Source organism: Pan troglodytes, chromosome 15, assembly GCF_028858775.2.
Source record: "Pan troglodytes isolate AG18354 chromosome 15, NHGRI_mPanTro3-v2.0_pri, whole genome shotgun sequence".
In the NCBI taxonomy this organism is placed as follows: domain Eukaryota; kingdom Metazoa; phylum Chordata; class Mammalia; order Primates; family Hominidae; genus Pan; species Pan troglodytes.
Genome location: NC_072413.2, coordinates 104,188,335 through 104,202,962, shown reverse-complemented (window position 1 = coordinate 104,202,962; position 14,628 = coordinate 104,188,335). Strand labels below are relative to the sequence as shown.

Below are 14,628 nucleotides of genomic sequence, written 5' to 3'. Positions count from 1 at the left end.
CTCACCATATCTTTAGGTGAATGCTAAAATGCAGCAAAATCACGCATGTTCTCACTACAGAAAGTGGGTTCTACAAACCACACTCGGCACATTTAGCTTTGTCCTGGAGTTGGTTCAGGGAGTTATTGGGGCCAGTGATGAGGAGCACAGGCCAAGATACCAGGGATTACTTATCCAAAACATAAGCTCTAACATACATACTTAGTCCCTTTTCCGTGTGTGGTTTACTTCCACATCTGTACATGGAGAGACCACTGACTGACAAAATATAATTTATACAAATATGTAAAATTAAATAGGGTGATCAGTTCAAGGTGTTTATCACAGCATAATTTTATAATAAGACAGCATATTTCCCAAATACCATCATTGTCACCAAACTCCTGCAAGGCACAGTCATCTTATCTGGGCCCCGTCCTCTCCTCAGGTGTCCCACCACAGAGCTTGGTATATAGTAGGAGACATGCAAATAAGGCCCTCCCTCTGCTGATGAAAATGAGCCCAGCCCTGACCCTGCAGCTCTGGGAGAGGAGCCCCAGCCGTGAGATTCCCAGGAGTTTCCACTTGGTGATCAGCACTGAACACAGACCACCAACCATGGAGTTTGGGCTTAGCTGGGTTTTCCTTGTTGCTATTTTAAAAGGTAATTCATGGTGTACTAGAGATACTGAGTGTGAGGGGGCATGAGTGGTAGAAACAGTGGATATGTGTGGCAGTTTCTGACCTTGGTGTTTCTGTGTTTGCAGGTGTCCAATGTGAGGTGCAGCTGGTGGAGTCTGGGGGAGGCTTGGTACAGCCAGGGCGGTCCCTGAGACTCTCCTGTACAGCTTCTGGATTCACCTTTGGTGATTATGCTATGAGCTGGATCCGCCAGGCTCCAGGGAAGGGGCTGGAGTGGGTAGGTTTCATTAGAAGCAAAGCTTATGGTGGGACAACAGAATACGCCGCGTCTGTGAAAGGCAGATTCACCATCTCAAGAGATGATTCCAAAAGCATCGCCTATCTGCAAATGAACGGCCTGAAAACCGAGGACACAGCCGTGTATTACTGTACTAGAGACACAGTGAGGGGAGGTCAGTGTGAGCCCAGACACAAACCTCCCTGCAGGGGCGCACAGAGCCACCAGGGGGCGCTAGGGACAGACTGAGGGCGGGACAGGTCCCAGGAGCAGGTGCAGGGGGAGGTTTCCTTTTTCCTTGGCTGGAAAAGTCACGTTTATCTTCCCAGGACTCGAGCCTTCTAGGCTGTGATATTTTATTACTTGTATTTACTGTTCATTTATTATCATTAGTTTTTAAATTTTGGTAATTTTTACAACTCTATGGATATATTTTTTAAGTGTATACTTTCAAGAAATAAACATTCCTAATTATTTGCACTGATTCTTCCAGAGTTTTATTAACATTTGTTGACATCAGCAACTACATAGCTATAGGGACAAACACTTTTAACGATAGACAGTTGTTTAGGCCTGAAACCCCGTTTATACTAAAAATTTACAAAAATTAGCCTGGCGTGGTGAGGGGCGCCTGTAATCCCAGCTACTCGGGAGGCTGAGCAAGGAGAATTGCTTGAATCCGGGAAGCGGAAGTCACAGTGAGTGGAGTGGAGTGCCACTACACTCCAGCCTGGCGACAGAGCGAGACTTTGTATGAAAGAAAGAAAAGAAAAGGAAGAAAGGAAGAAAGGAAGGAAGGAAGGAAAGAAAAGAGAGAAAGAAAGAGAGAGGAAGGAAGGAAGGAAGAAAAGAAGGAAAGAAAGAAAAAAAGATGTATAAACTCGCAGACCTATGCATAGAAAACCATAGGGATTTATATTAAACATTACAATAAAATAATTCTAAAAATGTGTCCTAAGGAATCAAACATAATGATGAAGTAAATATAAATGTTAGAGTAATTTATAATTGATTTGTTATTTTTAATCGTTTACATGAATTTATTTCTATTTGTTCATTTAAAAGTAGTATATTGGTCATTTCAAGAGAGTTAACAGTATCAGATGTTGTTGTTACGATATATGATAAGAATTTGAGGTGGTGAATGATAATTATCTTATTTCTCAATTATCTTAGTTATTCCATATTGTATTCACAAATCATAACATTGCTTCTTACCTTATAAATATAAACAACCATAATTTGTGAAATTACAATAATTTTCTTTATTTTAATTTTTTAATTTATCCCAGATCATTATGTTTTTCTTCGCTTCCAGATCTCACTGGATCATCTCGAGGGCCCATCTTCACCCCTGTCTCCCGAAGACTCCTGGAGAGGCTGCAGGACGGGCAGAAGGAGGCGCCCCGTGTGAGTCCACACGACCTGGAGCCTCCCTCTCCTTGGATTAGGCCATCTCCTCGGGATCACAGGGCTCTTCATTATCCTCACCCCGCTGTTGTACCAAACAAGCAACATCACACTTCAATTCATCAGGGTTTGCTTTAATTTTCTAAATCATCGTGAAGGTGATAATTTTAACAGTAATGTATCACAACCAAATAGGATAAGCCCTTTTCCATGGAACAGGGTTTCTTATCAGGATATACATGTATTATGGATTCTCAATTTATTTGTAGATGAGATGCTAATATCTCCATATTGTAGATGATTCTGCTAAGTCATCTCTTAAAATTAATTTTTCCAAAGACTCAAACAAATAAATGATATAATTATAAATTTCAGGTGTAATAGCTGAGCCAACATTGAGACTATATTAACGTTTAGAACATGAACTTGCAAATATTGTTATTTTCCTGTCGGCTGTCCCCAATTGTGATTTTATACAGAATATTAGAAATGTATCCTGATAAATCAGGTTAAAATATTATATCATTAGTTTATTAACTTTTATAACTAATAAGATAAAATGTTCCACATATTTTTTAGCCATGTTTTACTTATCCATGACATGTGTGTTTATTAATTTTTCATTTTAACATGCCACCTTTATCTTTCTTATTTCTGGGATTTTATTCTACTAGATAGAGCTGAATGCATTTTAATAATTATTGTAATAATCACATTTATATTTTGCATTTTGATTTTCATATACACTTTATTAATATTTTAATTTCAATATAAAATATTTTCCTACAAATGTCAATTTTTGATTTTTATGAGATAAAATTAATCTATACAAAATACATGTATTTTCAATGTACAGTTTGAGGGTTTCTGGCAAATGTGCACACATTTGTCTCCAGCATCTAAGTTATGATGAGGAGCAGGTCCATCTCCACAACAAGTGTCCTCTTCAGTGCTTCCAGTCAGCTCACACATAAGGAATTTTTTTTCAAATTTAATTTAGATACAGAGGGTAAATGTTTGGATTTGTCACGGGGGATTATTGAGTGATGCTGAGGTTTGGAATACAGATTCCACCATCCTCTCCCTCCACTCTCCAGCAGTCCACAGTGTCTATCATTCTCATAATTATGTCCATGTGTGCTCAATGCTGAGGTCTTAGGAGTATATGTGGTATTCAGTTTTCTGCTCCTACATTAATTTGTTTATGATTAAGGGCCCCAGCTTCTTTCATTTTACTGCAAAGGACATGATTTCACTCTTTTTTGTGGCTGTGTAGTATTATATATTGTAGATGTACCGCATTTTGTATATCCAGTCTACCATTGATGTGCATCTGGGTTGATCTATGTCTTTGCCACTGTGAATAGCACAGCAATGAACATAGATGTGCATGTGTCTTTTTGGTATAATTATTTGCTTACTTTTCAGTGTATACCCAGTGGTGGGATTGCTGCATAAAATGATATCTCTGTTTTAAGTTCTTTGGGAAATCTCCAGTCTGCTTTCCAAAGTGGAAACACCAATTTATATTCCCCTCATCAGTGTATAAGTGTTCTCTTTTCTCCACAGTCCCACCAGCATCCATTGTTTTTTGACTTTTTAGTGATAGCCATTCTGAGTGGTGTGTGGCTACACACCTACAATCACCTCATCTTTGATAAGGCTGATGAAAACAAGCAATGAGGAAAGGACTCTGTTCAATAAATGGTGCTGGGACAACTGACTAGGCATATGATGAAGACTGAAGCTGGATGTCTACTTTCAACACACATAAAATTAACTCAAAATTCATTAAAGTTTTAAATGTAAGACCTCAAACCATAAAAATCCTTGAAGACAACCTAGGAAATACTCTTCTTGACATCAGGTTTGGCAAAAAAATTTTGGCTGAGTATCCAAAACCAATTGCAACAAAAAGAAAAATAGACAAGTGGGGTCTAATTAACTGAGGAGTTCCTGCTCAGCAAAACAAACAAAGAAGCAAACAAAACTATCAGCACAGTACTCAGACAACCTACAGAATGTGGAAAGATATTCACAAACGTTCCATCCAAGAAAGCCCTAATATCCAGAATCTATAGGGAAATTAAACAAATCAAGAAGCAGGGGCAGGAAGGGTGTTTCCTTTTGGATCTTGCCACTAACCTGTTGGGAGTTTTTCTCCTTCCTTTGTGGTTTCAAGAAACAATGGTAGATTCTCCTCAGGTATAAAGCTCTGCTTTCTTGTATTATGTAATGTTTTTGGTTTCGGATGTTACCAGAATTACACTGCACTGTGAGAGGATTCATTCCTGGTGTGTGCAATAGTGGATGAAAGCTGCAATGTTAGGGGTGGCTTTGAAAGCTACGTTAGGGGTGGCTGAGGGCAGTTAGCAGGAAATGATCATCACTATAGAAGGCTACTCATTTCTTTGCACATTTCCATAAACAATTGTAGTTTATGCCCTAAAAACTGCATGCTTTCTTGGCCCTTTTTCTTAAATGCCTCCAATCCAAGACCAGTCATCTAATTAAGCTGTATGTCAAAGACCACCAATCAAGTTAAGTCTGTTTAATGAAACACTTTCTAAACAAAAAAGTACATCTGTGTTTGTATAGTCAGCTTTAAATTTTACATTGCTTTACAAATATTAATTTTGTAAATTTAGTCTCATAATTATCGTCAGTAATTTAAAATCTTAAAGTCATGCTATGTTAAATTAAGTAATCTTAGCTTTCTCACTACGAATTAGAGTTACTAAGAATTAGAATAGTAAGAGCATGTAATAAGCTTTTGGTGAAGTTTATAAAGAAAGATGAAGATACGTTTTTTGCTTTAAAATATTTTGTTTTCCAGTTTACAGGACCTTTCTACTGGTTTTAAGATAACAATCACTGTTTACATCTAACCCTTTTTTTAAACACCTGCTGTTTAAGATTATAAAATTATAAAATTAAAAACCTAGTTAAAACCAGATTGATCTTTGTAATTTAACAAGATGTTTAGTATTGTTGTTTTAATAAAAAATAGGGAAATACTTAGCTACTAGAAAAATTATCATCTATTTAATCATAAGGTTTTACTTAGGTAAACACCTAAATTTCATGGGTTATAAACATGGTTAATAGGTGAAAAACTTTAATGGACAAGTATTACAGTTTTCATAAATATTCTAGGTAAGCTATTTAAAAAATAAATTAGGTAAATGAAATAAAACAAACCATTTAAATAAACTTGTTCTACAATTTAAAAATCTAAAGTTTAATTAAATAATATATATTATATAAATGTTTATGACATTACTAATTGTTTAAAATATATATACTATAAGGAAAACTTTTTAAAAATACATACTATAAGAAAACATTTTTGAAAACACTTGTTTTTAGAAAAATAATTTATTTAATTCAAAGGTTAATTATAAAATGTCATAAACATACCCAGTTAATAAGAGAGGTTTAAAGAAAGTTCTAGACATAGAGAAGTACTTTTGGTAAGAAAGGTTAAAATAAAAAAAATTATATGAGAAGGAATTTTGTAGGATAACTTTTTATATATAAAAGTGACTATTTATGAAAGAATAATGTTTAGAATAAAACAAGATGTTCAAGTATGCCATAAATGGTTCGTGTAAGTCAAAATAAGGTTTATAGAAAGCTAACTTATTTAAAAAACTTCATGTTATCAAGTTGACTATCATTGAAAGGGAAGAATTTATTATAGTCTTTATAGGGATCTGGCTTTCATATGAAAATATACTAACACACTGAAGATTGGTTAGAACGACAAAATTGTTTTAAAGTATTGATTTATTCAATACAATTATAAGGTATTATAATTTTTTAACCCAAAATTTTAACTTTTGTTGCATCTTGCCATTTTTATTTTTTTCCATTTGAGAAGGCTTGAGAGGATCTCAACTTTTTCATCAGCTCCTTTAACATTGTCTTTCTTACAGCAGTTAGCCTCTGAGTTAACTTCTAACTGTTGTTAGTTTCTGACTGCTCTTATTTCCTGATGTTAAAATCCTCTATCTTAAAGTTCTAAATAAAATGTTTTCTTTCAATATAATATTCAGTGCCCTTGGCTTTTCTTTAACTGTCTAAATTTTTCTATGAAACCAAAATCTTCACTTGTAATCCAAGACACATTCTTCCTAGGTCTGATTAATTCAAATACTTTTTCATTAGCATTAACTTGTAGGTTATGTACATAGAGTTCCCCATAGGGAAAAACAGTCACAGTGCAGAAGGCTTTATTTTTGCTATTTGGTAACTGGCATGAGACAAATTTTAAATTTCATTGAAATAATTCCTATGTAAGTGTTATTAAGTTTTTCAACTACTTAGTAATACTGAGAGTTTAAGACAATAGAAATTAATGTTATGACATTCATATAACTATCTGTATAACTTTTAAAGTCCTTGTGCTGCTACTTTACTGAGCTTTGAATCCTAGGTCTAAAAAGGACACACAACACTTTGGGAGGCTAAGGTGGGCAAATCACCTGAGGTCAGAAGTTAGAGACCAGCCTGGCCACCATGACAAAACCCCATCTTTACTAAAAAATACAAAAATTAGCTGGGCATGGTGGCAGGTGCCTGTAATCCCAGCTACTTGGGAGCCTGAGGCAGACAGAATTGCTTGAACTTGGGGAGGTGGATGTTGCAGTGAGCAGATATTGCACTACTGCACTCCAGCCTGGGTGACAGAGTGAGACTCCATCTCAGAAAAAATAAATAAATAAAATAAAAAATAAAAAGGACACCAAGTCCAGCTAAATCTTAAACACCGACAGCAATTAAAGCCCCATCTACAGACCTGGAAGAAAATGACAAGAAAAATTGATCACACTCTCAAGACACAAGCCCAGAAATTGAAACTACTTAACCACCCCAGCCCCAGGGACTATTACAGAAGAAGTGGCTTTGTAAGATTGTAAAAGCTAATTTTGAGAGATAAAATCAGTTCAGAGTTTCTTTATAAATTAAACATTAATGCAAGTCTAGCATCTGGGCCCCTGTGCCAGATTGACCAGGGTTTCTTGAAGAACTAATCCACATTTAAATTTAAAAAACGGATAAAATTGTATAAAAGATCTATGCAAATTATTTTTATGGTAAAAGTAATTATAATTTAATAGATTTATTTTTCAGAATTGATAGTTTTAACTTTTCTCATGCTGTTCTTCTAAGGGGTTATATTTTAGAAAATCAATTCTACTCTTTCAAAAATATTTTTTTCTTTTTTTTAGAAATCACTGAGTTTTCACATGGCTAAATAAATAACTTATTTTACAATAATCTGTAATCCTATTTTGTAATATCAAGTGTTGTAAACTTTTGATATTTGACAAAGTTCACAAAATAAAATTCTAAATTCAGTCATTTGAACACCCTGAAAAGAAACACATTTAGCTGATTTGGTACAGTTAAATTATACAGGAAGTAATGTCAAATTTGCAATGGTTATTAACTTTGGACTATATTTATATAAATGTGGACTATATAATTTGAATATACTTATGTAAAGAGTATATGTTCCAAAATTCTATTAGAGTCAAGTGATTTTTATATGTCTTAGTATATTTTATCAGTAGTACTTATGATTATAATTTAAAATTTTTGTTTATCACAGAAATAACCAAATTTTCTCCTCAATTCTGTCTTTAACCAGGGGTATTCTAAAAGGTCGGTCATTCACAATTGTTGTTTTACTTTGATTCTTTATCAGGTGGCTTATAATAATCTATAGAACTTTGAGTAGTACTCTTAAATATACAATATACAATTTTGACAATTTTATAAATTGTGCCATTGGTATAGAGAGAAAAACTTCCATGAGTCTCATGAGACCTGAAGCATTTATGATGATTGTTAATCTAATATCAAGCAGGACAGGATGTAATTGCATGCACTGAATGAAAAGGAGACTGAAATAATTTTTATGACTTATTCTTCAAAGCATTTGCTATTTACTCATGTTTTATTGTTCAGAATCAAGAAAACTTTGTCTTTTAAGCTATTCACAGTTTTTAACAATTTTAACTATACTCTATTGAGAAAAATTAAAAATATAATTTCTCCTTCTCTACATAATTTCTCCAAAATTTGGAAACTGTAGGTATTCTTATATCAAAATAGTTATTTGCATAGGTTCGATAAAAATCTGCTTTCTTCCATAACAGAGCACAATTGGAGACAATGGTCACTTTACCAAGGCTTTAACTTGAATGACATATTTTCTGATTTACTTTATAAAATGAAGAACTGTACAGCTGATATAAGCCCCTTTGGAAAACTGGCATTTTATCTTTTTTTTTTTTTAACAGGGCCCTGAGCTGTAGTAAGTAAATAATTTTGCTTTCTGACAGGCCCAGGAAACCCAAGTTTTCTTGGATACTTGAAAAAATAAAAAGTAAACCAATCCATATAGCTATCTGATAGCACAGATAAAATATTGGCTGGGCTTGAGGCTTTTAAAGATCTTACCCTTAGATTCCTTATAAAAGATAGCAAAAGCAATGTATGAATAAAACAGCCTATGTACAACAAACAACAACAACAACAAAAACAATAAAAAGAGAGCTAATATGTTAAATGATTATTTTTGCTGCATCTTATACAAAAAAATCAGGCCAAGTATAATAAGCCTAAAATTTATTTTACAAATAAATTAGTCCTATTATGATTTTGTCTCCAATAAAATTGGGGAATTATAGGGAGAAATATTCTTTCAAAATAAACTATAGTGCATCTGTTATTAGGTTCTAACCTTGTCCACTTGTTTTTCAATTTACATTATTTTCTACAATTTGGACTCAATTTTAAAATATTTCTTTCCACAAGTCTCCAAAATAACATTTTCAGTGATTTTCTTTTTAAATATTTTTTTCCTATTTGAAATCTCCAGAAGGTAAACTGTGCTTTCTTACAGCTAGTCAACTTAAACTCTAAAATAAAATAAAATCAATGATATGGTTTGTCTCTGTGTTCCCACCAAAATCTCAGCTTGTATAGTAATAATTTCCACATGTCAAGGGTGGAAGGAGGTGAAGATAATTGAATCACGGGACGTGTTTTCTCCATGCTTTTATCCTATTAGTGAGTGAGTTCTCACAAGACCTGATGGTTATATAAAGGGCTTCCCTCTTCACATGGCACGTCTCTCTCCTGCAGCCATGTGAAGAAGCACGTGTTTGCTGCCCCTTCCATCATGACTGTAAGTTTCTTGTGGCCTCCCCAGCCATGTAAATCTGTGAGACAATTAAACCCTTTTTTTAAATAAATTATCCAGCATCAGGTGTGTCCTTATAGCAGCATGAAAACTGTCTAATACCAGCAACTTAATTATATACAAAAATTCTTTTTATACCCTCCTACTGTGAAGGGAAAATAAATCTTGAGACCCCAAAATTACTAAGCTAAAGAGAAGGGTCAATGTGGTGTTACAGGAGATAGAAAGAAATTATTTAGGTAGATAGTTGGGATGAGAGAGTCTCTGGCAAAAAAACTTTTCTTCTAACAAAAATCAGCTCAGAAATAACTTCTTCTCTAATTACACACAGTTCAAAGAAATCGCTTCTAACAAAGAGCAGACCAAATAATCAGGTTGTGAAATACAGATAAGCAACTCTGCCACAGAGAGGGTGTTTCTGGGTGTAATCACCAAACCTCACATACATGGGATGGGTCACAGTGAAAACAGTGAGCCTTAATAAGCACATTCCTTTTCTTTTCTGGGAGTACATTAAGATGGAAAAGCTGGAAGCTTGCACGGGGTTTGGGACGCCTGCAACTGCGAGGAGGTACCTGGGACCAGGCAAGAAAACCCTTCCTGCCCTTTTTAGCACATGCATGGTGGAAGAAGATAAGCAGTGTGGAGTAGATCAAGCAAAGTGCCCGCCTGCATAATAAAAGCATGAGGTGGGGTTGCCAGAGACTTTGCTCTATGCAGATGGCACACATTGTCCTAACTGTTTTTGCGCCCTATACTGATAAGATGCCGTCTCCCCACGAGCACATTTATAAAAATCCTTACGTTGATAATATGCCGTCTCCCCACGAGCACATTTATAAAATCCTTACATTTCACTGCAGCACGACAACCCATTTGGGACGCCTCTCTGCGACAGAGAGCTTTTTTTTCCTTTTACCTATTAAACTTGTGCTCTAACCTCACACTTTGCATGTCTGCGACCTTGATATTCATGGCCATGAGACAAAGAAGTTCGGGTGATATTCCAGACAACGAGGCTGCCATACTGGAAAGTGCTTTGGGCAAATCTGCCTCCCCTTCTGTTCAAAGTGATTCCTCTGAGGCTAACCTGAGACCAATACATACCTGATTGCTTCCTCTTCACTATCATTTATGTAAAAATGAAGATCCACTGAGTCAGACTAAATTGTGCATTCAGTGGTAGGCTAATGAAGTACTCAAAATAATGCAACCTATTGTCTCTTATCTACTTCTAAACTGCAGTCCGTGCTTTTGATTTGTCCTGCCTTACAGGAAAAATCCAATGTACACTTTACATATATTGATTGATGTCTCATGTCTCTCTAAAATGTATAAAAGCAACCTGTACTTCAATCGCCTTGGCCACATGTGTCAGGACTTCCTGAGGATGGTCATGGGTGAGTTCCTAACTTTGGCAAAATAAATGTATTAGTCTGTTCTCCTGCTGCTAATAAAAACATAACAAAGACCGGGTAACTGATAAACGAAAGAGGTTTAATTGACTCACAGTTTCACATGGCTGGGGGCACTTCACAATCTTGTCAGAAAAGCAAGCGACATCTTACATGGTGGCAGACTAGAGAGAGCTTGCTCAGGGCAACTCCTCTTTACAGAACCATCAGATCTAATGAGAAATATTTACTATCATGAGAACAGCATGGGAAAGACCTGCCCCTGTGATTCAATTATCTCTCATTGGGTCCTTCCCATGACACATGGGAACTGCGGGACTAGAATTCAAGGTTAGATTTGGATGGCGACACAGACAAACCACATTAGTAAACTTCCTAAATTGACTGAGACCTGTCTCAGATATTTGTTGTTTACCTTATTCATGTACAGCCTTCAGAGTTCCAAGGCCTATATCAGTTTTCCAGGATTGTTTCCCCTTTTCGTTGTTTGCTATTTCCTCCTTTATTTCTATGTTTTACTTCTCTTTTTTCTCCCACTATTTTCTTATTAATGGATGTGAGACTTCACAACATTTGAAATATAGGTAACAATGAACTATGTTAACAACATGGGACCTATTTATCTAGAAATAATCCATCCTACCCATGAAAGAAAAAAACAAAAAAACAAAAACAGAAGCCCAGAAACTTATTTTGTGGTAAAATGCTTCCTCTGAAATATTTTGGATAGGAAAAGGTTGGGAAGATATGAAATGAAAATAAAAACTTGTGACGTCAATTCATTATGTCATGAGGGGGGGAAAAAACTAAAGGATGATCCATGCAGGAAACTGATTTTCCTTTCATTCCTAAGAAAATAGCCACAGATAAAATGTTAGATATCTTCACAGATAGCTACAATTTGTTCATCTTTGAAATACTTAGTGCAGGAGAACCACTTGATATTCTATTTCCCTATGTGCTTCTTTTTCATTACTACATGTAAGTTTTCATGCAATTCCTCTTTCCCCTCTAGCCAGCTTTTCCCCTTTATATATTGAAAGCCCTAAAAAATGTCTTTTGGGAATATCACTAACCACGCACTGTTTCTGTGATTACTTTTCTTCCAAGCATGCCATAACTTCGGAAAAATTAATTTTAATTTGATTGAGAGCTTTCTCAGAAACACTAGGCAAAATCCAAAATCAGGAGCCAATTATTGTAAAAATCAGCCATACTACACTGTGTGTATGTGTGTGTGTGTGTGTGTCTGTGCATGTGTGTGTGTGTGTACATGTGTGTTTTAATTTTTGTGAGCTTTCAGCCATGTAGTTCTCTCTGTGGAGATACTATTTGGCGTGACTTTGAATAGAGAATTCAAAAAGAAATAAGAAGCTCCTACGAGTTCTCTGAAAGTTTCTGGACTCACCATGGATCTTGACTGTGTCATTGCATCTGACAGTCCCAGGGAACAGACTCTCTGGTGGTTTCATAGAATCTATGCTTGGGCTCTCCCTGCAGTTTACTGGGTATAGTAATGTTAAATCACTGTTTCAAGAGACAACTTCAAAAGCATTAGATGCTGCTGAGAGAGGATTATGAACCAGGGGACAGCCCCTTCATTCTGGGAGAGTGACACTGGGAGAATATGCTCTGTGAGCCCAAACAGCATCCTCCCCTGCAGGGTGAGGGCAGAGCTGCAGGGCAAGCCCAGAGCCCACTCCACACAGATGTCAGCCCTGGAGCTGCTGCAGAGGAGTCTGAGGAGAAAATTTTTCCAGCACCTGAATTACACTTATTTCAAAACAAAAATGCAATTAAAAAGTTAAAACAAGTAATTAATGTCCAGGCACAGTGGCTTACACCTATAATCCCAGAAATTTGAGAGGCTGAGGTGGGAAGATTTGTTGAACCCAGGAGTTTGAGATCAGTCTGTGAAAAATAGTGAGGCTTCATCTTTATTTTTGAAAATAAAAATAAAATAAAACATAAAAAATTTAGCAAAAACTACGATGCGTCTTTACATACCCCATCATACTTGAAGCATTTACCTAACCCAATGAGGTGATGAGGACCCAATTTGAAAGGAGAAAATTTTAGACTTTTCATATATCTTAATAATTGGAAGATGTAGAAGAAATATATTTATATCAATTAAATGTGTGCAAATATTGACAGACACACCATACCAGGAGTTCAACTTGCAAAGGGTAAAACCAAAAAAGTTTGAGATTGTTAATGTGCCATTTGAAGATGAGATCGTTTTGAGGATCATGTCCTGTGAGAGTTTGTTTCTCTATTAGAGGAGTTCTGTACTCATAAAGTTCTGGACATGCCAGGAGACAAGTATCAGTAAACAAATATCAGAACTTGAACTTCAGCTTCCCACTCTTGCATTCTCCATGTATCATCTCTCTACTATTTCTCATTCTAGATCAGGTCTTTAGCTATGAAATATTCCACCTAATTAACAGGTAAACAGATTGAAGTCTACAGAGTTAAATATGTATATTTTCTCCTGTTTTTCCCAGTTGTTCCCTCCCACAGCTCCAATATTCTCCACTGTTACCATCACCTTCTAGATCTGCTGCCATGCCCTGCAGATTAAGGATTTGATTCCACGACAGAGAGGAGGTGCATTTCAATGGAACTTTGGTGAGAACCTCGGTTTTTATCCTATTTCCTCTGGGGCTCCACCAGTGCATCTGGAATAATGGGTTCAGTGGCTGGCCCCTGCAGGGTGATTCCTTAGTTCTGTAGTGAAGATGAGGGAGGTGGGTCTGAATGCATTTCAGAAGTATGGGCTCTCCTTCTCTCTCAGACAGACACTTTGGGAAAATAAGATTTTTCTGACTGCACCCATTCTAGAACAAAGGAATTCAATTGGATAAGAATGCTGATAAAAGAAAACCTTAAGCCAAATTAAATTTAAAGGAGTTTAATTGAGCAATGGATGATTCATGAATTGGGCAGCCCCTGGAATCTCAGCAGATTCAAAGAGACTTCAGTGCAGCCATGTGGTTGAAGAAGATGTATAGATTTTTTTAAATGATGTACAGAAATCAGAAGTGAGGTACAGAAACAGCTGGATTGGTTACAGGCTGATGTTTGTCTTATTTAAACACAGTTTGCACACTCAAGAGTGTACAAGTGGTTGAGGTATGGCTGCTGGAATTGGCCAAGGCTCAGCTGTTGGTGAGGTGCTCAGGTACATACTCCTGAGTTAGGTTTTCAATCTCATCCACCTATTCATGTAGGTTACAGTTTGTCCACAAGGACTCAAACATAGAAGTACGGAGTCCTTCTCAGGCCATATTTAATTCACTTTATCAGTGCCCTTCAGCATATGGTTCCTGAGAATTTCACACGGCAACACATTTACCACCCTAGAATTTAGGCAATCCAATACATGTAACAGGCTGTATTTCACACGGCAACTTCTGCCTCAGTTTAGCTAACACTATGGCTTTGTTTCTCTCTACAAGAACTCATTTCTCCCAAGATTTCCATTTTCCTGAAAGGAAAATAAATCTTTTGGACCCCCATATCACTAAGCCAAAGGGAAAAGTCAAGCTGAAAACTGTTTGGGGCAAACCCACCTTCCATTCTTTCCCTAAAATGATAGCTGTTAAGGTGTTTAAAAGCTACAGACCTCCTTCAAAATTTGACCACACAGAAAATCTTTGTGGACACAGGACAGACAGAGTCAT

General features: G+C 36.1%; 1 gene segment (V, D, J or C); it reads left to right on the top strand.

Annotated features, from left to right (window-relative positions):
* The first annotated feature begins 538 nt into the window (after positions 1 to 538).
* LOC100612538 (immunoglobulin heavy variable 3-49-like) lies at positions 539 to 4,823 on the top strand. The segment is given in 3 exon segments: positions 539 to 643; positions 747 to 1,073; positions 2,217 to 4,823. Coding segments are annotated over 3 exon segments (603 nt in total).
* The last annotated feature ends 9,805 nt before the right edge of the window (positions 4,824 to 14,628 follow it).